At 42.7% G+C, this 24,383-nt stretch overlaps 1 protein-coding gene across 1 annotated transcript; it reads left to right on the top strand.

Moving 5' to 3' along the window:
• Positions 1 to 738: 738 nt before the first annotated feature.
• Positions 739 to 21,181, top strand: LOC311108774 (zinc finger and BTB domain-containing protein 2-like). The gene is made up of 3 exons (XM_084151518.1): positions 739 to 1,449; positions 16,637 to 16,817; positions 17,143 to 21,181. The coding sequence occupies exons 2-3, from the start codon at positions 16,645 to 16,647 to the stop codon at positions 18,554 to 18,556; spliced, it is 1,587 nt and encodes a 528-aa protein (XP_084007644.1). The 5' UTR covers positions 739 to 1,449; positions 16,637 to 16,644; the 3' UTR covers positions 18,557 to 21,181.
• The last annotated feature ends 3,202 nt before the right edge of the window (positions 21,182 to 24,383 follow it).

Below are 24,383 nucleotides of genomic sequence, written 5' to 3'. Positions count from 1 at the left end.
TGTGGAGCCATGAGGGATGTGTACGCCTGTGTGTGTCCATATGCCTATTTGTTAATCTGTGTTTGTGTGTGTGTGTGTGTGTAGTTCCTCCCACTCTTCCTGAGTTTCCTGGCAAGCGATGCATGTGTACGCTTTTCCTTTTCCTGGTCATGCTAGCTTACATCCTGTTGAGGATGCCACAGAAGTCAGGGGATATGGCCAGAATTCTGACCATGAGGAATATGGGTAGCAGACAGTAGCACTTTTATTGAACCTTTTAACAAAGCCTCCTACAGTCATAAGCAGCGTTACAACCACGTAATAACCATCCATAAGAGGAGTGTTGTGCAGTGCTGTGTTTCTTGAATGTTTTATCAGGGTTAAAGGGGCTGCTGGTGGTTAATTTATACCCCTGGATCAATATCCTCTTGTATTTAACTCCACCTTTTGAAAATATTAAATGATCCTGTTAATCAACTGTAGCACAGCAAACACCTCAGCTGACTGACTGGTAGAGAGAGGTCATTTTGAAGGCTGCTTGAAATAGACTGAAGTATTTACCACTGACAAACAGAGAAAAAGCACACCCATAATCATACATAAATGGCTAAAAGTAATTTCTCCCCAAGTCAGATATGTTCTGCACCATGAAACATGGAATGCAATTCATCCTATAATGAGTTGATAGTCTGGTGATAAAGTGTGTTTGTAAATATTTTATTCAGGGTAGCCACGCAGGTCTAATAAATTACAATCCGATTTTTTTTTTACATTTAGGCTACCAACATAGCCTAAACAAAATATCGAAAATTACATTAAAAAGTTAAGTCATTCGTTGCCCTCCCGCCCTTTGAGAAACAACATAATTCTAATTTACCAATTGAATCAAAAGTAACTAGCCAACCATTAATTCCACCAAATATTGAAATCTGGACACGAACAACTGCTTCGCCACTGTTGCCAGAGATTCACCGCGGTAAATCCATTTGTTTACAGGAAGCTCTTTCTTGTTCGCTCCCAACGGAAAATGCAAATGCCATTGCAGTCACGATTGTAGGCTACGTTATCTGTTTGTGTGGGGGTGGGGAGGACGACCTATGGCTATTTAACCCCTAAATCGGTTTATGTTTAACGTGCCCTAACCAGAGATTGAATAAATAATGACAGTGCTCGCCCTAACATTACAGTCGATGTCGCATTAATGTAACGTACTAAGTGGATACAATTCTCTATTCAGAGGGACACACGCCGGTTACCGTTCCCCACGAGAATTTGTCAGGCGCCCTGTCCGTTCAACGAATTGCTGTTTTTAAGTGCTTTTACATTGTCATGTGATTGTAACGTAACCCGACCGGAAAACACCGACGACCATCGCCGCCAATGCTGCTTAAGAGGAACAGAGCAGCTGCGAGCCTAACTGACAAGTCCCCGGGTAACAAACAACAACACGGATTCAAGCAGAGTAAAAGGGTAAGGCTCCCCGCACTTCGTTTCATTTTGTATACCGACATACGCTGCTATAATTTATATACGTTTTCAAATCGGTAATTTTTAAGTTTAAGAAATGTATTCGGTGACCACCCCGGCGGGGTCCTAAATGAGACCGATTAAAATCATTATGTTACTTGCCTTGGCGTGGGTCTATGGCTAAAGTAGACATACCAGCATAAGCTTTCACGTTCGGTTTGGAAGGGTTACTTTCTGTTTAGGACGAGAACGTACTGTGGAAGTGGTTTCAGTCTGCGAGATATCGGTCCGTTCGGTCATGATTAACTTCAAAAGTATACTTTTTTTTGCATTTTAGCTAACCCTAACACTTTTGTTAGAATCTTAACATAATTTCCCTAACCTGCTAAGTCAATTCTCCTAACCTGCAGTGTAACCTCTCCTAACCGGCTATGAAAACTAAAATCTGACGTTAATTTGACAAAAGCTGGATCTCTTCTAGCCTTAACCGTCTGTTCCACGTGTCTACATTAGGGGCGGCGCTTTCTTACAAACACATAGTTGGGCTACTATGAACACATGGTTCTTTTTTGTTGCCAGATTCCTAGTTGTTGAATGAATGCCCAAAGGTTTACTATTGCCAAATGACTCATTCATAATTATTTAGTAACACAGGTCTTACAAGTTGACTGCTGGATGTCTGAACCTACACAAAATATCAGGATGGTATTTTCTGATAATGATAATAATAGGCAGGCTACTGTATTTGCAAGAATGCATATTTGTCAATACTGCTGCAACATTTGCCTGCAGTGTTTTCATTCAATTAACGGCCGAAGATGTAACATGCGTTTCCCAAAACACCACACAGAAAGAACGTTCGCTAAGTGCATAGTTGGAGCATGTGTCAATACTGATAGGATCGAAAGAAAGGCAGCGCTGCTCCATTCAAATCTTACCAATACTGATGACGGATCAGCCCCTATAGAGATGTTATCACCATATGGCTCCAAATATTGAGGCAGCCTATTAGGGGTTCCCTTGACATGGTCAAATAACTCAAGCATAGATTGGTATGTTTTTTAAATAATTTGGCACACAGAAACTAGAGGACATGAGTAACTTGGTCAAAGATAATGTTACCGATTGGTCTATATGTGGCACTGTTATAAGCTCTTTCTGTGACATAGACTGACCAGGTGAATCCAGGTGAAAGCTATGATCCCTTACTGATGTCACTTGTTAAGTCCACTTCAATCGGTGTAGATGAAGGGGAGTAGACAGGTTAAAGAAGACAATTGAGACATGGATTGTGTATGTGTGCCTTTCAGAGGTTGAATGGGCAAGACAAAATATTGAAGTGCCTTTGAACGGGGTATGGTAGTAGGTGCCAGGCGCACCGGTTTGTATCAAGAACTGCAATCCTGCTGGGTTTTTCAGGCTCAACAGTTTCCCGGGTGTATCAAGAATGGTCCACCATCCAAAGGACATCCAGCCAACTTGACACAGCTGTGGGAAGCATTGGAGTCAACATGGGCCAGCATCCCTGTGGAACGCTTTCGACACCTTGTAGAGTCCATGCTCTGACGAATTGAGGTTGTTCTGAGGGCAAAAGGGGGGGGGGCAACTCAATATTAGGAAAGTGTTCCTAATGTTTGGTATATACTCAGTGTATATAAACATGTATAGTTAGATAGCTTGCTTTGAAGTAGCCTACCTTTTTCCATTTGATCCCTGATTCATTGAATGAAATAATAATTGTATGAAGACAAAAGTATTTGGTTGTAATGTTGCAATATGTTATATCAAGGGTGGCAACCATCCTCCAGGATAGCTACTGGATGTGAATGATTTTGTTCAAGCCCTGGGGCCTGTTGCACAAAACTAGGATAAGGGATTAAGCCAGGATATCTTGGTGATCCTGGCTCAATTGATCCGTAATCCGGTTGCACTAAAGATGGATAGGGGGCAGGAGGATATGTTATGGTATAAATTACCATGGAGATTTATTCTGTGGAGCTAGCCTGCTCCAGACCAGGCTAAATTCCAGGATCTATTTAATCTCATCCCTAATGTCAGTCAGCAGTCACCACAAATGGAAACCAATAGTTATTTCACTGCTCACTATACATTGTTATCACATATAACTAGACCCACTGTCATTATTTAAACGTTTGTGATCATTAATTTCAATGATTTTGGATAAAAAATGATTTTTAGATGATGTTGCTATTATTAGATAATTTACAGTTTCCCATAGACTATAAGGCTATATATAAAATGATAGAATATTAGGGCCACAGAGGGGAAAAAAACACAAGTCATAATATTGTAACCAGTTGTTTTAAAGGAGGACAGTTGTTAAAATGACAGATGTGGGGCATTTCGTGAAATTGTACTTCAGTATGGTTTCATAAACAAAGACATGCTGATGTGCCAGAATATTAAGTATCACATTGTCATAAGTATCAAAACTGTAAAAACAATATGTAGCTTTTCTGCAGAAAGAACCAGCCTCATAAATTTATGACTTTATCCTTTTTCTTCAGTGTGGCCCTAGTACTCTGTCATATAAACAAATACACATTCCATATGAATATAAAAACACAATGTGTAACATTATGTTCCTTTATTGAATAAGGACAAAACAAAGCAGGTAAACCATCAGCTCCTTTCGAAACTGAAGTCACAGTGACTCTACAAGATGGAAAGCACAGAATCCAAGCATATTATACAAAATGATACATACACATTCAAAGGTCTGTATATAACACACCCTGCATGTCTGCACACTAAAATAAATGCAGGACAAATCCATACACATCAACTGAACAGACAAATGAATGGATGCAGTAGCCTCCCTGCAGCCTTGTATTACACACAGTATACCGCACAAACATCATAAGAGGCCAAATTCGTAAAAAAACGAACCCAAAAAAACCCAAATTCCTCTGCCACCGCAGGACATATTTAACCAAAATTGAAAGCACACATACTAACTAAAATAATTCAACACATATTGGTCCCTCAGCAGCCGACCACTGTCGTCATCAGGGAAGATTGCCGGATTGTCCCAGTCCATGGCTGGTGGCACTCTGGGGGCCCTCTCCTTCCTCAGGCAGGCCACATTGTGGAGGACAGCACAAGCCACAGTAATATCACATGCCCTAACAGGGCTGACCCTTAATTTGTGAAGGCAGTGAAAGCGTGCCTTCAGGAGGCCAAAGGTCATTTCAACTCTGGCCCTGGTCCTGGCATGGGCATGGTTGTAGGCCTGCTGTGCTTCCTGGGGGTCTGTGAAAGGTGTCAGGAGAAAAGGCTGGCAGCCATACCCCCTGTCTCCCAGCAACACACCAGAGAATTCACCTGTCAACACAAAATCTCATCATTACTACCTCATAAACACAGTGATATTCTTGACACAGCCATGATGGTTATAAATAGGGGTTGTGTGGCTTACCTTGTGATAGGCACTGATAGATTTCAGAGGCCCGAAAGATTCTGGAGTCATGGACTGAGCCAGGCCATTTTGCCACAACATTGCTGATCACACAGTCAGCATTGCAGACCATCTGAAATCATAAGATGAGGAATATTACACCAATCAATGCACATCACTGGCAATGCAGAGTGTTCGTCAATGGACAATATCAAAAAGTTATGTTCACCTGAACATTAATGCTGTGAAAGGATTTCCTATTCACAAAATCGGCCTCATGGGCACCTGAGGGGGCTTTTATCCTTATGTGTGTGCAGTCCACTGCACCAATGACATTGGGGAAACCTGTCACACAAAGTAATGAGTATCCTACTATGTGTTAACAGTTGTCCTGTAATTTGTAGATCCTCTTACCTGCAATCCTATAGAACTCCTCTGATGTCACAGAGTCTTCTGTGGCCAGGGAAGGAGATGAAGACATCTGCTAATGCTTTGATAGCCAGACACACACTCCTTATTGTGCGGCAAATTGTGGCCTTGTTCAGCTGTTCTGCATCCCCCACTGAGTACAGGAAGGCTCCACTAGCAAAAAAGCGCAAGGCCACACAAACCATTTGCTCCACACTCAGTGCATGGCTCCGTGCAGTGCGGTGCTTAATCCTGGGACCCAGTAGTCTGCATAGATACCTGATGCCATCTGCAGAAAACCTGTATCTTTCATATAGATGGTCATCAGGGAAGGCCAGTGGGTCCAACCGGTCCCTGAAGACCCTTTCTCGCCTGAAGGCTCTCCTCAGCACAAGTGCTTCTTCATCCACCACATCTCGCACGAATGGGCATGCCATTGTCAGAGCAGAAAGGAACACACAATTTTGGGCCTTCATATAGGCTAGTGGCCACACCTGGTGCTGGGGGGGTGGGCAAAAGAGGGCGATGCCTTATAACGATGACTTGGTTGTACTGATTGCTGGGAAAATAAAAAAAACCTTAGAAAGATGCCACCGTCCTGTGTGCTCACAATAAGAGCTCATATGTCATGGCTCACTTGACTTTACGAGAATATACCTAATTTTTATTTTGAGCTGTGTCATCTTCTTGGAGCTGGGGGAGGAAAGAAAAATAATGATTAATACATTTGTGTTACAGTTAGCATACAGTGTACATTGAAGGCATATCTCACCTCCCTCTCAAGTTTTTTTATTTCAAGGTCCAGTTTCCTAATTGTCCTCTTTTTTTATTTCGGACTCCAGTGCAAGATTTTCCATCTTTTTCTTCTTGTACTGAATGTCTATGTCTGCCAGTTCTATTTGGCGCCGGAGGTGGTTGCCATACAACTTTCTGATAGCTTGTGAGCTCTGTGAACACAATACAATTAGCGCAGCTGGAATTTGGCAGGATGTGGTGTCCTTTTATTAATACGCACTATGTTGCCAGGCTGGTTTTCCCACTGTATAGCATCTGGGTCCTGTAAAAGAAATTAGATTTTTTGATTTTGATGAGGACTCCTCACCATTGTAGAGTAAATAGTACTTTCACAGTCTTAACATGATACCTCATGCCTTCTGGAATCCAGAGAGATGGTCTCCTCCTCATCATCGTCTCCATCATGTGCTGTTGCTGCTGCACTGGGGCCTTCACCCTATCACATTTAATCGGATTCATATTGAAGCTAGTAGACAAGACATGCCAGGCCTACAGTATGCCTTTGATGGAGTACTCACTGGATCAGCATCGTCTGGTGCTTGTGCTGGTGGCTCTAACAGGAACACAGTGCTGCCAGACACTGCAAGGCAATAGGTAAACCAAAGTCAGACAGTCCAAATTGATTCAATATGAATGTGGTTGTATCCCATGTAGAGATGGAAGGACATACCTTGAATGAAGCGGGTGGCATCTTGGGAGGAACCTATGCTCGTCTCTTTCCCCCCAGGGATCCCCTCTAAGACGGGCCTGCCTTTATTTAGCTCCAAGGCCATGTCCTCTGCTGGGGTAAGGTCAGCCTTTGGTGACCCACCACCCGTGCCTTGTCTGTGGGTATTCTTTTTCACTGCTAAAACAGTACAGACAATGTGTGAGCAGGCACCTTCTGGGTACAATATATGCTTGTGCTTTGTTAAATATTAGTCAGGGACCATACCATTCTGCAGAATGTTCTTGTATTTGATTTTGACCTGCTGCCATGTCCGTTTTGGCCCGTTCATGTTTAATCTACACACACACACACACACACACACATTTAATGGAGTCACACTGCAAAAAATTACTTGGTATTTTTGTCTTGTTTTCAGTAAAAATATCAAAAAATTTATCATAGCTTTATACAGTGTGATGGAGTTACTTTACACAATTTCACTCATATCTGCAGTGCATTTCAATTAAAAATTTAACCGTTTCATAATTACAGTACAACTGCATTTTTGGAGATGTGAATTAAATATTTGAATTGTAATTGTGATGTTTCAGCGGAGCGGTGAGTGTGTAATTGTGCACTACTTACGCATTCAGGCGGTCTGCAATACTTTGCCACGCTTTTTCTCTTTGCTTTATCACTGTGGCGGTGTTGCCTTTCTTCTTAATTATATCTTTTACCTCCTCGTATGCCTCCATGAGGATTTGTGCTTCCGACGGGGAAAAGTACGCGGCTCTAGTTGCCATGGTAAATCAGTTAATCTGTGATCTGTGGCGGGGTCTATTTGAGTGAGCCGTGAGCGCGCACCTATCCAGGATTGGTTTCACCTGGCTTAATGAATCCGTGTCTGCTCATCCTGGCTTGGTCTTTGTGCAACCAATTAAGCCTGGACGCACATGTTTTGGCTTCATTGAGCTCAGCTGAGTCATTTATCCCGGATGTCTTAATTCTACTTTTGTGCAACAGGCCCCAGGTCTACCCATATCGTAGCCTAAACATCAGCTGCTCAACAGGACTTGATAAGCAGACTTGGGTGTTTCAGGGCTGGATCAAAAGCCAAGCCTGCATACCCAGGAGCTCTCCAGATGGAGAGTTGACCACATGTTGACAACGTGACTAAGTGCAGTTCTACTTTGTGACTTTGTGGGGGGTTAAGTGCCTTGATCAACGACACAATAGCAGGAGATGTTAGGCCTACATGAGATCAGACACAGCAGCCTTGCAGTGTCAATAATGCTTACTTTTCCAGTGTCAAATAACAAGCATTTTTAAGTGCAACTTTACTAACAATGTTTTTTGGGAAACAGCTCAAAGATTTAACAACGCTCCTACGAAGGTTCTAACGATGAACTTAGCCTTAAGATGCTTTTAGGAAACCGGGCCCAGATTGAGAGTTGCTCTCTTGATCTCTTCAGACAACTCCAGAGTAGGCAGCCCTCCTTATGTAGGCTTACATGTAAATAATATGCTCCTAAGTCAGCAGGTTGCAGCAGGGTTTTGCTAGCTGGGAGTGTGGCAGAAAGCAAATGGAATGTGTTTCCAGCTAAATAATAAGCATATTGGCAGGGCTAGCCTAGTGCCTGCTGCCCGGCCTGTCTTGATTTGTGTGAATGTTGTGGTGTTTCTGTGTGATATAGTGAGAGAATGTGTGTACCTGCAGGTTGTATGTGTGACTAAAGATTTGGACACATACAGTATATATACAAAAGTATGTGGACACCCCTTCAAATGAGTGGATTCGGCTAATTCAGCCAGACCCATTGCTGACAGGCTCAGCCGCAAAGTGGTAGGCCACACAAGCTCACAGAATGGAACCGGCGAGTGCTGAAGCGCGTAAAAATCATCTGTCCTCGGTTACAACACTCACTACCGAGTTCCCAACTGCCTCTGGAAGCAATGTCAGCACAAGAACTGCATGTTCGTCGGGAGCTTCATGAAATGGGTTTCCATGGCCAAGCGTTGGCTGGAGTGGTGGCTAAGATCACCATGCGCAATGCCAAGCGTCGGCTGGAGTGGTGTAAAGCTCGCCGCCATTGGACGCTGGAGTAGTGGAAACGCGTTCTCTGGAGTGATAATTCACGCTTCACCATCTGGCAGTCCGACAGACTAATCTGGGTTTGGCGGATGCCAGGAGAACGCTACCTGCCCGAAAGCAGGAGGAAATGTGTGTAGGAGGAAATTTGGTCTGGGGCTGTTTTTTATAGTTGGGCGTAGGCCCCTTAGTTCCAGTGAAGGGAAATCTTAACGCTACAGCATACAATGACATTCTAGACGATTCTCTGCTTCAAACTTTGTGGCAACAGTTTGGGGAAGGCCCTTTCCTGTTTCAGCATGACAATGCCCCAGTGCACAAACCGAGGTCCATGCAGAAATGGTTTGGCGAAATAGGTGTGGAAGAACTTGACTTGCCTGCACAGAGCCCTGACCTCAACCCCATTGATCACCTTTGGGATGAATTGGAACGCCGACTGCGAGCCCGGTTTAATTCGGCCAACATCAGTGCCCAACCTCACTAATGCTCTTGTGGCTGAATGCAAGCAAGTCCCTGCAGCAATGGTCCAACATCTAGTGGAAAGCCTTCCCAGAAGAGTGGAGGCTGTTATAGCAGCAAAGGGGGGACCAACTCCATATTAATGCCCCTGATTTTGGAATGAGATGTTCGACAAGCATGTGTCCACATACTTTTGGTAATGTAGTGTATGTTCTCCATTCCCATTGGTAGAGGGGTGGAACCAGTCAGTCTTGCTTCAGGAATGTGTAGACGTACATAAACCTGATCATGTGATGCCCAAAAGCCTCCAGTCCCTTGGTGCTCTTTAGGGATCTCTTTCTACACTAATTTTTTCCACTGGTGGCACTGGTGCAACCAACCTTTCAGTTGGTGGCACCAGCACATGATTGGTCGTACCAATTTCTTTATAATTCATAATAACCTGGCCTGTGTCCCATAATGTGCCTGCATTCCATACAGAACCAGGCTAATATTAACTAGCCATCTTTTAAATTGATTTAAAATAAAGTCCAAAATGTATTTATTGCAGATTTTAAAGTGCCATGTGTTCTTTTCTGCGAAATCCTCTAGAGGGCAGAATTTGAACAACTATATACTTGATACCAAAACGATACCACTGGGGAAAAAAGAAAGCTGGGAATAGGACTGTGATTTCCCTCTATTTTTCAGGTTTTTGCTCAAAATCACACTTTTTAAATAGGAAAAACAACAAAAATAGATGTTCTAAGTCCACAACAATGCTTTAAACAATATCTAGGGACCATTTTTGACATCCGCGAAAAACGGAATACATTTTGTGTAGCTACCGTTTGATTCAAGTGTGCAGCAGCCAGACAGTTGTTGGCTGGTGGTGCTTCTGTAGCGCACTTGTGATGCGTTTTCAAAACAATGGGCACTGGATTGATGCAAATGGTCATGATTCTGCCAGGTAGGCATAGGCTACTTTGTAGTTACCTTTTTAATTGCCTTTCCATCTACCCGAAGATGGTTAGGCTATCATTAGCATCGCTAACGACTACACAAAGTGGTAGACATAGCACTACGCGCTAGAGGTCTTCACGGGTCCAAAAAGTTGGAACCGTTCCGTAAATGGACCTGGGGCTTTCCCACCCGGACTCGATATGCATACATTTTATGTTTCTATATTTTATTTTAAAATATAGAAACCCGTTCCAAACAGACCCGAGGACAACTAGACCCGTTTATTATAGACCTGGTAGGATCCAGACAAGGTCCGATCCGAGTGAGGGAAGCAGCAGAAAAGTACTTTTTTACGCTACTTTATTAACCGGAGCTGTTAAAGTGCGAGAGGATGGAGAGGGGCTGTACTCTGAGCAAGTGACGCAGCGCGGGAGAGACAAGAAACGGCAACCAACCAAGCCAACTCGTGCTTATCCCAGTTACTAATAAGCATGCACCCATTAAGAAAATGACTGTAAAAACTGTTAAGTCCCCGTGGATTGATGAGGAATTGAAAAATTGTATGGTTGAGAGGGATGAGGCAAAAGGAATGGCAAATAAGTCTTGCTGCACAACCGATAGGCAAACGTACTGCAAATTGAGAAATCATGTGACTAAACTAAATTAAAAAGAAGAAGAAACTATACTATGAAACAAAGATAAATGACAAAGAATGATAGTAAAAAGCTTTGGAGCACCTTCAATGACATTTTGGGGAAAAAAGGTACACTCCGCTCCATCATTCATTGAATCAGATGGCTCATTCATCACAAAACCGACTGACATTGCCAACTAGTTTAATAATTTTTTAATTGGCAAGATTAGCTAACTTAAGCATGACATGCCAGCAACAATTGCTGACACTACACATCCAAGTAGATCTGACCAAATTATGAAAGACAAAAATTGTAATTTTGAATTCCGTAAAGTGAGTGTGGAAGAGGTGAAAAAACTATTTTTGTCTGTCAACAATGACAAGCTGCCGGGGTCTGACAACTTGGATGGAAAATACTGAGGATAATAGCGGACGATATTGACACTCCTATTTACCATATCTTCAATTTAAGCCTACTAGAAAGTGTGTGCCCTCAGGCCTAGAGGGAAGCAAAAGTCATTCCGCTACCTAAGAATAGTAAAGCCCCCTTTAGTGGCTCAAATAGCCGACCAATCAGCCTGTTACCAACACTTGGTAACGTTTTGAAAAAATTAGTTTTTGACCAGATACAATGCTATTTTACAGTAAACAAATTGACAACAGACTTTCATCACCCTTATAGGAAAGGACATTCAACAAGCACAGCGCTTACACAAATGATGATAAAAAGATTGTGGGGGCTGTTTTGTTAGACTTCAGTGCAGCTTTTGACATTTATTGATCATAGTCTGCTGCTGGAAAAACGTATGGGTTATGGCTTTACTACACCTACTATATTGAGGATAAAGAGTTACCTGTCTAACAGAACACAGAGGGTGTTCTTTAATGGAAGCCTCCAACAAAATCCAGGTAGAATCAGGAATTCCCCAGGGCAGCTGCCTAGGCCCCTTACTTTTTTCTATCTTTACTAACGTCATGCCACTGGCTTTGAGTAAAGCCAGTGTGTCTATGTACAGTGAGGGGGAAAAAGTATTTGATCCCCTGCTGATTTTGTACGTTTGCCCACTGACAAAGAAATGATCAGTCTATAATTTTAATGGTAGGTTTATTTGAACAGTGAGAGACAGAATAACAACAAAAAAATCCAGAAAAACGCATGTCAAAAATGTTATGAATTTATTTTGCATTTTAATGAGGGAAATAAGTATTTGACCCCCTCTCAGAAAGATTTCTGGCTCCCAGGTGTCTTTTTATACAGGTAACGAGCTGAGATTAGGAGCACACTCTTAAAGGGAGTGCTCCTAATCTCAGCTTGTTACCTGTATAAAAGACACCTGTCCACAGAAGCAATCAATCAATCAGATTCCAAACTCTCCACCATGGCCAAGACCAAAGAGCTCTCCAAAGATGTCAGGGACAAGATTGTAGACCTACACAAGGCTGGAATGGGCTACAAGACCATCGCCAAGCAGCTTGGTGAGAAAGTGACAACAGTTGGTGCGATTATTTGCAAATGGAAGAAACACAAAAGAACTGTCAATCTCCCTCGGCCTGGGGCTCCATGCAAGATCTCACCTCGTGGAGTTGCAATGATCATGAGAACGGTGAGGAATCAGCCCAGAACTACACGGGAGGATCTTGTCAATGATCTCAAGGCAGCTGGGACCATAGTCACCAAGAAAACAATTGGTAACACACCACGCCGTGAAGGACTGAAATCCTGCAGCGCCCGCAAGGTCCTCTTGCTCAAGAAAGCACATATACAGGCCCGTCTGGAGTTTGCCAATGAACATCTGAATGATTCAGAGGAGAACTGGGTGAAAGTGTTGTGGTCAGATGAGACCAAAATCAAGCTCTTTGGCATCAACTCAACTCGCCGTGTTTGGAGGAGGAGGAATGCTGCCTACAGGAACACCATCCCCACCGTCAAACATGGAGGTGGAAACATTATGCTTTGGGGTGTTTTTCTGCTAAGGGGACAGGACAACTTCACCGCATCAAAGGGACAATGGACGGGGCCATGTACCGTCAAATCTTGGGTGAGAACCTCCTTCCCTCAGCCAGGGCATTGAAAATGGGTCGTGGATGGGTATTCCAGCATGACAATGACCCAAAACACACGGCCAAGGCAACAAAGGAGTGGCTCAAGAAGAAGCACATTAAGGTCCTGGAGTGGCCTAGCCAGTCTCCAGACCTTAATCCCATAGAAAATCTGTGGAGGGGGCTGAAGGTTCGAGTTGCCAAACGTCAGCCTTGAAACCTTAATGACTTGGAGAAGATCTGCAAAGAGGAGTGGGACAAAATCCCTCCTGAGATGTGTGCAAACCTGGTGGCCAACTACAAGAAACGTCTGACCTCTGTGATTGCCAACAAGGGTTTTGCCACCAAGTACTAAGTCATGTTTTGCAGAGGGGTCAAATACTTATTTCCCTCATTAAAATGTCAAAAATGTTATAAATTGTGTTTTTCTGGATTTTTGTTGTTGTTATTCTGTCTCTCACTGTTCAAATAAACCTACCATAAAAATTATAGACTGATCATCGTGGGCAAACGTACAAAATCACCAGGGGATCAAATACCTCACTGTATGTGGATGACTGAACACTATACACGTCAGCTACTACAGCGACTGAAATGACTGCAACACTTAACAAAGAGCTACAGGAATAAGTTAGTCTTAAATATTTCTAAAACTGAAATCATTGTATTTGGGACAAATCATTCACTAAACCCTAAACCTACAACCTCAACTAAATCTTGTAATAAATCATGTGGAAATTGAGCAAGTTGAGGTGACTAAACTGCTTGGGAGTTACCCTGGAATATAAACTGTCATGGTGAAAACATATTGATACAACAGTAGCTAAGATGGGGAGAAGTCTGTCCATAATAAAGCTCAGCTATAACTTCTTAACAGCACCATCAACAAAGCAAGTCTTACAGGCTCTAGTTTTGTCACACCTGGACTACTGTTCAGTCGTGTGGTCAGGTGCCACAAAGAGGGACTTAGAAAAATTGCAATTGTCTCAGGACCAGAGGTCTCTCCACAGTCCCCAAGTCCAGAACAGACTATGGGAGCCCCATACACTACCCACCACTGTGACCTGTACGCTCTTGTTGGCTGGTCCTCACTACATGTTCGTCGTCAATCCCACTGGCTCCAGGCCATCTATAAATCACTGCTAGGCAAATCCCCGCCTTATCTTAGCTCATTGGTCACCATAGCAGCACCCACCCGTAGTCTGCGCTCCAGCAGGTATATCTCACTGGTCATTCCCAAAGCCAACACCTCCTTTGGCTGCCATTCCTTCCAGTTCTCTGCTGCCAATGACTGGAACGAATTGCAAAAATCTCTGAAGCTGGAGACTCTTATCTCCCTCACTAACTTTAAGCATCAGTTGTCAGAGCACCTTACCGATCACTGCACCTGTACACAGCCCATCTGAAATTAGCCCACCCAACTACCTCATCCCTATATTGTTAGTTATTTTGCTCTTTTGCACCCCAGTATCTCTATTTGCACATAATCTCTTGCACATCTAGCATTCCAGTGTTAATACTAATTGTAATTATTTTGCACTATAGCCTATTTATTGCCTTACCTCCATAACTTGCTACATCTGTTGTATTTTTTGACTTTTTTACCCCATATGTAACTCTGTGTTGTTGTTTTTATCGCACTACTATGCTTTATCTTGACCAGGTCGCAATTGTAAATGAGAACTTGTTCTCAACTGGCTTACCTGGTTAAATAAAGGTGAAATAAAATAAATAAAAAACAGTACTACATAGAGCTATGACTACATGGAACTCTATTCCACATCAGGTAACTGATGCAAGTAGAATCAGATTTAAAATACACCTTATGGAACAGCGGGCACTGTGAAGCAACACAAACATAGGCACAGACACGATAACATACGCACCGTACACACACATACACATGGATTTTGTGTTGTAGATATGTGGTAGTGGAGTAGGGGCCTGAGGGCACAAACTTTGTGTTGTGAAGTCTGTTGTGAATGTATTGTAATGTTTTTAATTTTGCCGAACCACAGGAAGAGTAGCTGCTGCCTTGGCAGCAGTTAATGGGGATCCATAATAAATACAAATAGTAAACTAATAGCTGTAAAAGCTAGGTTATTTATAATCAAATATGATTACGTAGTACCTGTCTTTACTGAATCAAACCGGGAGAAGCTAGCTAACGCTAGCTAGGGAGGCTAATTGAGGCTGCAGTGCATGAACTTTATCATCCTACACTAAAAAAAAATATTGAGGCTGAATATTATGTAGCAGCCTAACTGTTGGCTGGTCCTTGTAGCCTATCCTTCTCCTTTAACTTTGAATTCTGGCATTTTAATTCCATCTTCCTTTGATTCGATATCTCTCAACTTTTGCCACACACGGAGGCTCTATGCCTATTGCCGCTTTAATGACTTATGATTGGCCAACAACAAGCTACACGCACCACGCTCCACTCGTGAAAGCAACAGCAGCCGCATAAATTATACAAATGTCTCTCTCTCTTTTGACTGCTGCTGTCACGTTCAAATCTGTACAGGCCCTTCCGGACAAGTCAGTTAAAGTTACACATACCTGAGACCTGTGACAATCATATCAGATCCGACCCAGACCCGTGACATTATTTAGAATTCCGTGGATCCATGAAGACCTCTACTACGTGCACCACACACAGCAGGGCTCGACATTCAGGTAAATTTGCCAGTGGCACACCGGGCCAGTGCCAACTGAAAGCTACTGGCCCGAATAGAAAAGAAATACTGGCCCGGGTCAAGATCTGACAGGAAAGTGAATGATGCGCGCATCATTTCAATAGCAGGTGATTTTTATATTTCATTTGTGGGCTGAGCAAGTAGCCTATACAGGGTTCATACAGACATTGGCAAGTCAAATTCAAGGCCTTTCAAGGCCTTTTTCAAGCTCTTAATTATTTTCAAGGACCATTTAATTGTTGTAATAGCCTAAAGACAAAAAACTCCCCCCAAAAATGTATGCAAAAAAGTATGCATTACTGCAAGAAAATAAAGCATTTTTTCATAGGCTTACCCAATGTTATTATGCATTGACATTCTCATTTTGACATTCTAAAATATGTCAGAATAATGTGGGCATAGTGTGACTAAATAGACGGCATGCTCCCGACACAAACACACAAATGAAGTGTCCATGTGGTAGCTAGTCAGTCTCGCCATTTGAGATGTTGAAGGGTTATTGTTTCATGTTTTAAAACGAGAAAGCGACCAAAAACCCTTTGTTCCCTTTGCAATGGAATACTTTGTATGGAAAACCCAGTTGAAGACAACATTCGATTTAGTCTTGCTCATAATAACGGCACATGGTTTTTACCTCAACAAGTGCAACAGACTAGCGCAACACTTTTCAATTGAAACGGCTGGAAACAAACTAAAGTGGCTACATCATCAAAACTGATCAGAAATGAAATCACGGAATAATTAGGCCTACAGTGCATTCAGAAAGTTTTTGCTTTGTCGTTATGGGGTATTGTGTGTAGATTGATGAAAAATGTGTATTTAATCCATTTTAGAATAAGGCTGTAACGTAAAAAGGAAAAGTCAAGGGGTCTGAATACTTTCCGACTGCGCTGTATATTTGTAGTAGTTCTAAATCGGCTACCATAACCAATGATTTTTCAAGGACCAAATAGCCTAGAGGAAATGTCTCTTTGGTGGCATTGTGGTCCTCTTCCAGACAGGAAACTAACCAACCGACTGACTGACTGTTGTCTTAGTCTCTGTGCCTTTCTTTGTGCAGATTGAAGAATGGAGTTGGCCAAACATGGTCTTATGCTCCTGCAGCAGCTCAACGCTCAGAGGGAGTTTGGCTTCCTGTGCGACTGCACCGTCGTGATCGGCGATGTCTTCTTCAAAGCCCACAAGGCCGTGTTGGCCGCCTTCTCCAACTACTTCAGAATGCTCTTCATACACCAGGACAGGTATGGTAAGCACCACGGCAACGCCTCTACCTGTAGGCTACATTAAGCTAGGCTAACACCATGTTCACTCATGATTTATGTCTGTGAGAAAGGTCAGTTGAAACTCAACCCAGTCCTGCTTGGACGATTCAAACAAGTTCAGCTAAAGGTTGTAGTAAATAATGTGCAACTCAATAAGGACAGGACAATGTACATGTTTGGTGATCAATAAAAGCTATTGTTTGCGTCATCAGTGTTTTGAATTCCCAAGACGTTTTGAAGTGTCCAATTTTATATATATAGATGTTTTAATACCATAAATAAATATCTAACTATCTCTTTTCAGTGATTGTGTCCGCCTGAAGGCAGCCGACATCCAGCCAGACATCTTCAGCTACCTCCTCAACCTGATGTACACAGGGAAGCTGGCCCCTCAGCTCATCGACCCAGCCCGGCTGGAGCAGGGGGTCAAGTTCCTTCACGCCTACCCCCTCCTCCAGGAGGCAAGCCAGACAGCCTTCTCCCACCCCGAGCCAAGCATGCCCCTCTCTACGTCCCTCTTTGGCATTCAGATCTCTGACCAGCAGGTGGCGCTGTCCGGCAGGCTGCCTGCTCGACGCCAGCTCTCCTCGCCCTTTGACCTGGACAGCCTCCCTGATGGGAAGTATCCGTCCACGTCTGCTGTAGCAGCGGCGTTCGCCAACCATGCGTCCAAGCTGGACTCTTCATTTCAGGAAATGGTGGAGGCTTCAACCAGTGGCCACCCGGCCTCGTATGAGGACAAGCATAGAGGTGACACCCTGACAGGAGAGGCTCCCTACCCGGATAACTCCAACACCATTCTCCATGTGAAACCAAGCATCATGAAGAGGAGTGCCTCCTTCAGGAAGCACTACTCCTGCCACCTGTGTGCCAGCCGCTTCAACCAGAGGAACCTGTTGAGGGAGCATCTCCTGCAGCACAGCCAGGCCCAGCTCCCCCTGGTGGCCGAACCCAGCGATGCAGACTCCCCTGTCATCCCAGGAGGAGGAGCCACCACACCAGATGTAGAGGAGGTGCTGCTAAGGGGAGGTGGAGAACCGTCCACTGACATGACAGTTGAGATGCTGAGTGACAGCGAGCAAGCACCTCTCTCTGGTTCCAACATGGACTCTCCCAGAGCTGAGTTGTCGACGTCGGGGTGGGCGACGGAGTATCAGTCCCAGGCCAACACCCCACCCCCATCGGACATTGCGGATATCGACAACCTTGAGAGTGCTGACCTGGACCACGAGGTGAAGCGCAGAAAGTACGAGTGCTCCACCTGCGGTCGCAAGTTCATCCAGAAGAGCCACTGGCGAGAGCACATGTACATACACACGGGTAAGCCCTACAAGTGCAGCGCCTGTGGCAAGAGCTTCTGTCGTGCCAACCAGGCAGCACGCCACGTGTGTCTGAGCCAGGGCGCCGAAGCCTACACCATGGTGGACCGGCAGAGTATGGAGCTGTGTGCTGCAGGGGACGACACCAGCCAGATGGAGGTGCTGTACTTAGGCTCGGCCAGGCCCTACAAGTGTAATGTCTGTGAGACCACCTTCTCCAGCCCCAACGAGGTCATCAAGCACCTGTGCTTCAGCCAAGGGGCGGTAGCAGGCCTGCAGGGGCAGGCAGGGGTGGAGCTGCTGCAGGGGGAGGAGTTTCCCAAAGACGAGGGCTCTGATTCGTCCGGCGCAGGCCACCTCATTACGCCCATAAAAACTGAGCAGATCTTGGTGGAGTAGCACCACAACACAAGAACCAGTCTTATATTTTTGTTTTCTTATACATGTTTATTTTTTACATTGGTAAGTTATGGTCTGTAGTTAAGCTAAAGGTTTAGTTAAGTTCTGTATGTGTAGGGGATTTGTATCTACTAAAAAATGCTTCCTTAAGATTATTTAACAGCAAAAGCCAGAGACTGGGACGTTTTGTTGTTGAACATCACACCACCAGCCAGAGAAATGTTTATTAAGTGTCCATGTGAAAACCACACACTGTACAAACTGTCATATTTCTGACATGGTGTTGCATTAGTTTGTCCATTTGTCCTCTTATGCATAGGCATGTCACACTGACCAGTTGGCAAAGTAGTATGTCACTATATGTTACTCAACATATATGTGCTGCAGTAGAGTTCCTATTGTAAGTATGACTTGGCCCTTGTCATATTGTCAGTCTCTTTTTGGTGCTGCATTTTCATAGATAGGTCTGTCACATTGGTTTCTGTTACTTTTATTTAAAGTGGCCGTTGGCTGTGGTCGAGCCTCACTCAGCTTTTAGCTCCAGACAGGAACAGGAAGCTGAGATAGAGTTCCGGAGGAAGTAATGTTTGTCTACAGTCCAATGATGGAGTAGATGCCAGGGGAAGCAACAGGCAGGCAGGCACACAGACAGAATGGTGGTCTCAACACGAAGAGAAAGACTGGCTACTTTTCGTGAGTGTTATCTAGTGCTGTACACTGATGAAATAAGTATTTCAGTTCAAACTCAACCTCAAACCATGGCCTAGTAGGTTTGGTCCAGTAGGCTATGTCTTCCTTTGGTAGTCTTCAGTCACCTTGTATGCTGAACATGTACCATGCAATTGTATAATTTGACGGTATATACTGAGTGTACAAAACATTAGGAAAACTTGCTCTTTCCATGACCAGGTGAATCCAGGTAAAAGCTATGATTCCTTATTGATGTTACCTGTTAAATCCACTTCAATCAGTGTAGATGAAGGGGAGGAGACGGGTTAAAGAAGGATTTTTAAACCTTAAGACAATTGAGAAATGGATCGTGTATGTGTGCCATTCAGAGGGTGAATGGGCAAGACAAAAGATTTAAGTGCCTTTGAACGGGGTATGGGAGTAGGTGCCAGGCGCACCGGTTTGAGTGTGTCAAGAACTGCAACGCTACTGTGTTTTTCACGCTCAACAGTTTCCTGTGTGTATCAAGAATGGTCCACCACCCAAAGTACATCCAGCCAACTTGACACAACTGTGGAATCTTTGGAGTCAACATGGGCCAGCATCCCTGTGTAACGCTTTCGACACCTTGAAGTCCTCTGTAGCTCAGCTGGTAGAGCACGGCGCTTGTAACGCCAAGGTAGTGGGTTCGATCCCCGGGACCACCCATACACAAAAAATATATATATATGTATGCACGCATGACTGTAAGTCGCTTTGGATAAAAGCGTCTGCTAAATGACATTATATTATATTATTATATTATAAATCCATGCCCCAACGAATTGAGGCTGTTCTGAGGGCAAAAGGGGGTGCAACTCAATATTAGGAAGTTGTTCCTGATGTTTTGTACACTCAGTGTATAATTAGCTTCTGTGCATCGTTTTGAGCAGGCATTTTGTTACTTTCTATGTTACATGTGCCAACTGTGTGGGTATGAAACCTCCCTATTGAAGAAGCACAATTGCCATAGAAGTAACAGGGCAATGTAGGCCCGTCATTAGGGTGGCGTTGGTTACAACAACAGAGACCTCATAGCAGAAGCAAGCACTGTAGCTCTATATGTCATGTTTACAGTTGTGCCATTTTATATACCTTTTATTTTTAATAGCTACTGTCTGTGTATTTTAAACAAGTTGTTATTTCTGTTGAGGATATTATATTTTGATGTGTACATACATACCTTGAAGGGAGTTTTCAATCCAGTACAATATTGTACACCTAGACAATTGATGATAATTTGCTTGAATTTGTTCTTGGCTAAAGTCCTTATTTTTATATACAGTGCTTTATTTACAAATAATATTTTATATTGCAAAGTTTGTATATTACTAATTGCTTTCCATGTAGAAAGCTATTGATTTAGTATAGTGAAGGTGCATGTATATTTGTTGTCAATCTCTTTCCATTCAAGGCCTTGGTGTTACTGAACAAAATGCTAGTATGATATCTCTTCATCTGCTGTTGTTTAATTTGCAGTCACACCTTTTCCTCCATTTGTACAGTACAGATTGGTGACTAGGAGGGTCAGGCTCAGATCCATTTTGACCCCTAGCCCTGTCCGCTAGCTTCTTTCTACCCCTTTGGTGTCTACCGATTTATGGATGTAGCTTTGGACTCGGGACACATGCTGCTAACAGGTACAGTCATTGGACCATGACTTATCTCAGACGTTGTTGCTATGGAATGCCCTTAGACCTTGTCTCATTAATTATAGTGCCTTCAGAAAGTAATCACACACCTTAAGTTTTTCCACATTTAGTTGTGTTACAGCCTGAATTTTAAATGGATTAAAAATATGTTTTTGCCACTGACCTTCACACAATACCCCATAATGTCAAAGTGGGATAATGTTTTTTGTGTGACATTTTTACAAATGTATTACAAATTAAAAGCTGAAATGTCTTAAGTCAATAAGTATTCAACCCCTTTGTTATGGCAAGCCTAAATACATTCAGGAGTAAAAATGTACTTAAAAGTCACAATTGCATGCACTCATACTGTGTGCAATAATAGTGTTTAACATTTTTTTTTTTTAAGAATACCTCATCTCTGTACCCCCATATACAATTATCTTTAAGGTCCCTCAGAATTTCAAACACAGATTCAACCACAAAGCACAGGGAGGTTTTCCAATGCCTCGTAAAAAAGGGCACCTATTGGTAGATGAGTAAAAAAACTTAAGCAGACATTGAATATCCCTTTGAGCATGGTGAAGTTATTAATTACACTTTGGATGGTGTATCAATACACCCAGTCAGTACAAAGATACAGGCGTCCTTCCTAACTCAGTTGCCGGAGAGGAAGGAAACCGCTCAGTGATTTCACCATGATTTTAAATCAGTTACGAAGTTTAATGGCTGTGATAGGATAGATCAACAACATTGTAGTTACTCCACAATACTAACGTAATTGACAGAGTGAAAAGAAGGAAGCCTGTACAGAATAAAAATATTCCAAAACATGCATCCTGTTTGCAACAAGGCACTAAAGTAATACTGCAAAAAATGTGGCAAAGCAATTAACTTTTTGTCCTGAATACAAAGTGTTATGTTTGGGGCAAATCCAATACGTTACTGAGGACCACTCCTCATATTTTCAAGCATAGTGGTGGCTGCATCATGTTATGGGTATGCTTGTAATCGTAATCGTTAAGGACTGGGGAGAATTTAAGCTTAGCGCAGGCAAAATCCTAGAGGAAAACCTGGTTCAGTCTGTTTTCCACCAGACACTGGAAGATGAAGTCACATTTCAGCAGGACAATAACCTAAAACACAAGGCCAAATCTACACTGGAATTACTAAGAAGACAGTGAATGTTCCTGAGTGGCCGAGTGACAGTTTTGACTTAAATCTACGTGAAGATCTTTGGCAAGACCTGAAAAATGGCAAGAAAATAATGGGCAAATGTTGCACAATCCAGGGTGGAAAGCTCTTAGACTTACCCAGAAAAAATCCCGGCTATAATCGCTGTCACATGTCCTTCTACAAAGTATTGACTCAGGGGTGTGAATACTTACGTCAACGAGATATTTCTGTGTTTCATTTTCAATAAATGCACTCAAAATAATTATAACATGTTTTCACTTAGTCATTATCGGTTATTGTGTGTAGATGGGTGAGATTTTGTTTTTTATATTTAATCATGTTTTAATTCGGGCTGTAACAACAAAATGTGGAATAAGTCAAGGGGTATGAATACTTTCTGAAGGCACTGTAAATAATTAATCAGCGTTCTAATAATGGGCTTGGTTTATGCCCATCCTATCTACACCATATCCAGGATGGGGCAGGGCCAAATGGAACATTTCCTTAGGATGTTTCCTTAGTACTTTAGCACTGATGGAGTCTTCATGCTAACTGAGCAAATGAGACATAGTTCAGCCACATTTATTAGCTCAAAGACACAATATAAAGTGATCTTATGTGTGTTGTTGTTACACCGGGAAGGACTTATCTCACGACTCAAAAGCTGTTATATTCAGTCATTGTGAAATGAATACTACTGAAGTGTACTTTTCAGAGCTCATGTTTCTCCTTATCAGTCAAACTTAACGAGATACTTCGGATTTTGTAATTGAAGCCCTTTATCTACTTCCCCAGAGTCAGATTAACTAAATGTGTGTAATACCTTGCTAAAACCAAGTATAGAGTTTATTTGTTATAATTCATTGTTATTAGATTTTAAAAGGTGATCGAATAGCTCCTGATTTGTAATGTCATTAATGCATTTCTTTTGAAGCAATGTTTTTAATAAATTTACAAGTGAATAGGTTGGTTTACTTTTAAGTTTAAGTTTCCCACGTGTCTTTGGTCAAAACTTTAATGAGGTAACTTGTTAAGTTGTGGCCAATGGGAGAGTGGACTGGTTGCTGGGAAAGAAAAGAGAGGGAAAAGTTGAAAGAAGGGAGGAGAGACGTTAGTGGGGTTGGTGAAGGAAAAACGACCAAAGGAAACGATAAAGAGAGAACAAAACCATACCTACAGAGTTTTTTAAAGGGAAATCCTGATTTTATTTCTATAAGAGAGTGTTTATTATTTCGTTAAGAAAGACCTAGTAGAGACTGAAGCTGCCGTCGCATTGTGGAGACATTCGACATCCTAGAGGTTAGCCTCGTGCAAGACTTGGAGAGAATTGCTTGTGACGATCAACGAGTTTGGGTTTCCAACGGATGTCTGTTGCTGCTACCGAGTACTGGCTGCATTGATAGCTGTGTTCGCTGTGGATCTTGTGAGGACACCTGCACGGAACTAGTACATTTTGCTGAGGCATTATCTACAAGTAGTGAGTAACTACAAATGTGTGGTGGACTTCGGGACTTTATGTATGTTGTCATTTTTTTTATGAGCTCCAACGCGCGCCCAGGGTTTAAGCAAGCTTGCAAATAATTTGGACATGGGTTGTGGAAAAATCATTGGGGTTTATTATTTTTATTTCTTTTGATGTGATACATTGAACATTTGATTAATATAGATCTTGAACCTTATGTCTGTTGTATTGGTGGAGTAATTTACTGTTTCAGTTTCATTTAATGCATGGGAAAGCATATCCTTATAACAATAACCAAGTCTATAATCATTCTATCTGAAGTTAATACCCTATTTGTCATTCACCCTAGCAAGTTTACAATAGGGATTCTTATTGGAGATGTCCTTCTCACCTAATATCCCATGCTGTTCAGATATTCTAAATAAGGTAATATTGTGAGAGTCAAATTCGAGCCTGGTGAGAGGGTTACATGTGTGGATACCATTTTTATGTCCCTGCATCCAGTATGAAGGAAGTTAGAGGTAGTTTTGTGAGCCAATTCTAACGCTAGTTAGCAATTGTGCTAATGCTAGTTATTAACTTCCTTCTAACTGCACTCAGAGACAGATGGTATCCACGAGTTCATCTGGCTCTGTGGAAGTAGATAAAGCAAAATCCCGGAGTATCCCTTTAACTCAGTCTGAATTCTCCATGCTGAGCTCAAGTCTTATGATGTTCAACCACACTAGTCGTAGATGTAAACTAACAGCTTAACATGTCTTTCGCTGTGTCAATTATACAATTTGTGGGTGGGGAGATGGCGAGAGAGGGTTGAGGAGGACGCTTGAAGCGCTGGGCATCTTATGCCATG

The sequence above is a fragment of the Coregonus lavaretus genome (genome assembly GCF_964263955.1).
Source record: "Coregonus lavaretus genome assembly, chromosome: 33".
Classification (NCBI taxonomy): domain Eukaryota; kingdom Metazoa; phylum Chordata; class Actinopteri; order Salmoniformes; family Salmonidae; genus Coregonus; species Coregonus lavaretus.
The sequence above is the reverse complement of the archived record's forward strand: the minus strand, read 5'-3'. Positions and strand labels throughout refer to the sequence as shown.

What these genes read in the sequence shown, in the direction of transcription:
- LOC311108774 (XM_084151518.1), top strand. Translation starts at nt 16,645, where the DNA reads ATGGAGTTGGCCAAACATGGTCTTATGCTCCTGCAGCAGCTCAACGCT. An exon ending in CTCTTCATACACCAGGACAG is followed by an intron (nt 16,818 to 17,142) that starts GTATGGTAAGCA and finishes ATCTCTTTTCAG; the next exon opens with TGATTGTGTCCGCCTGAAGG.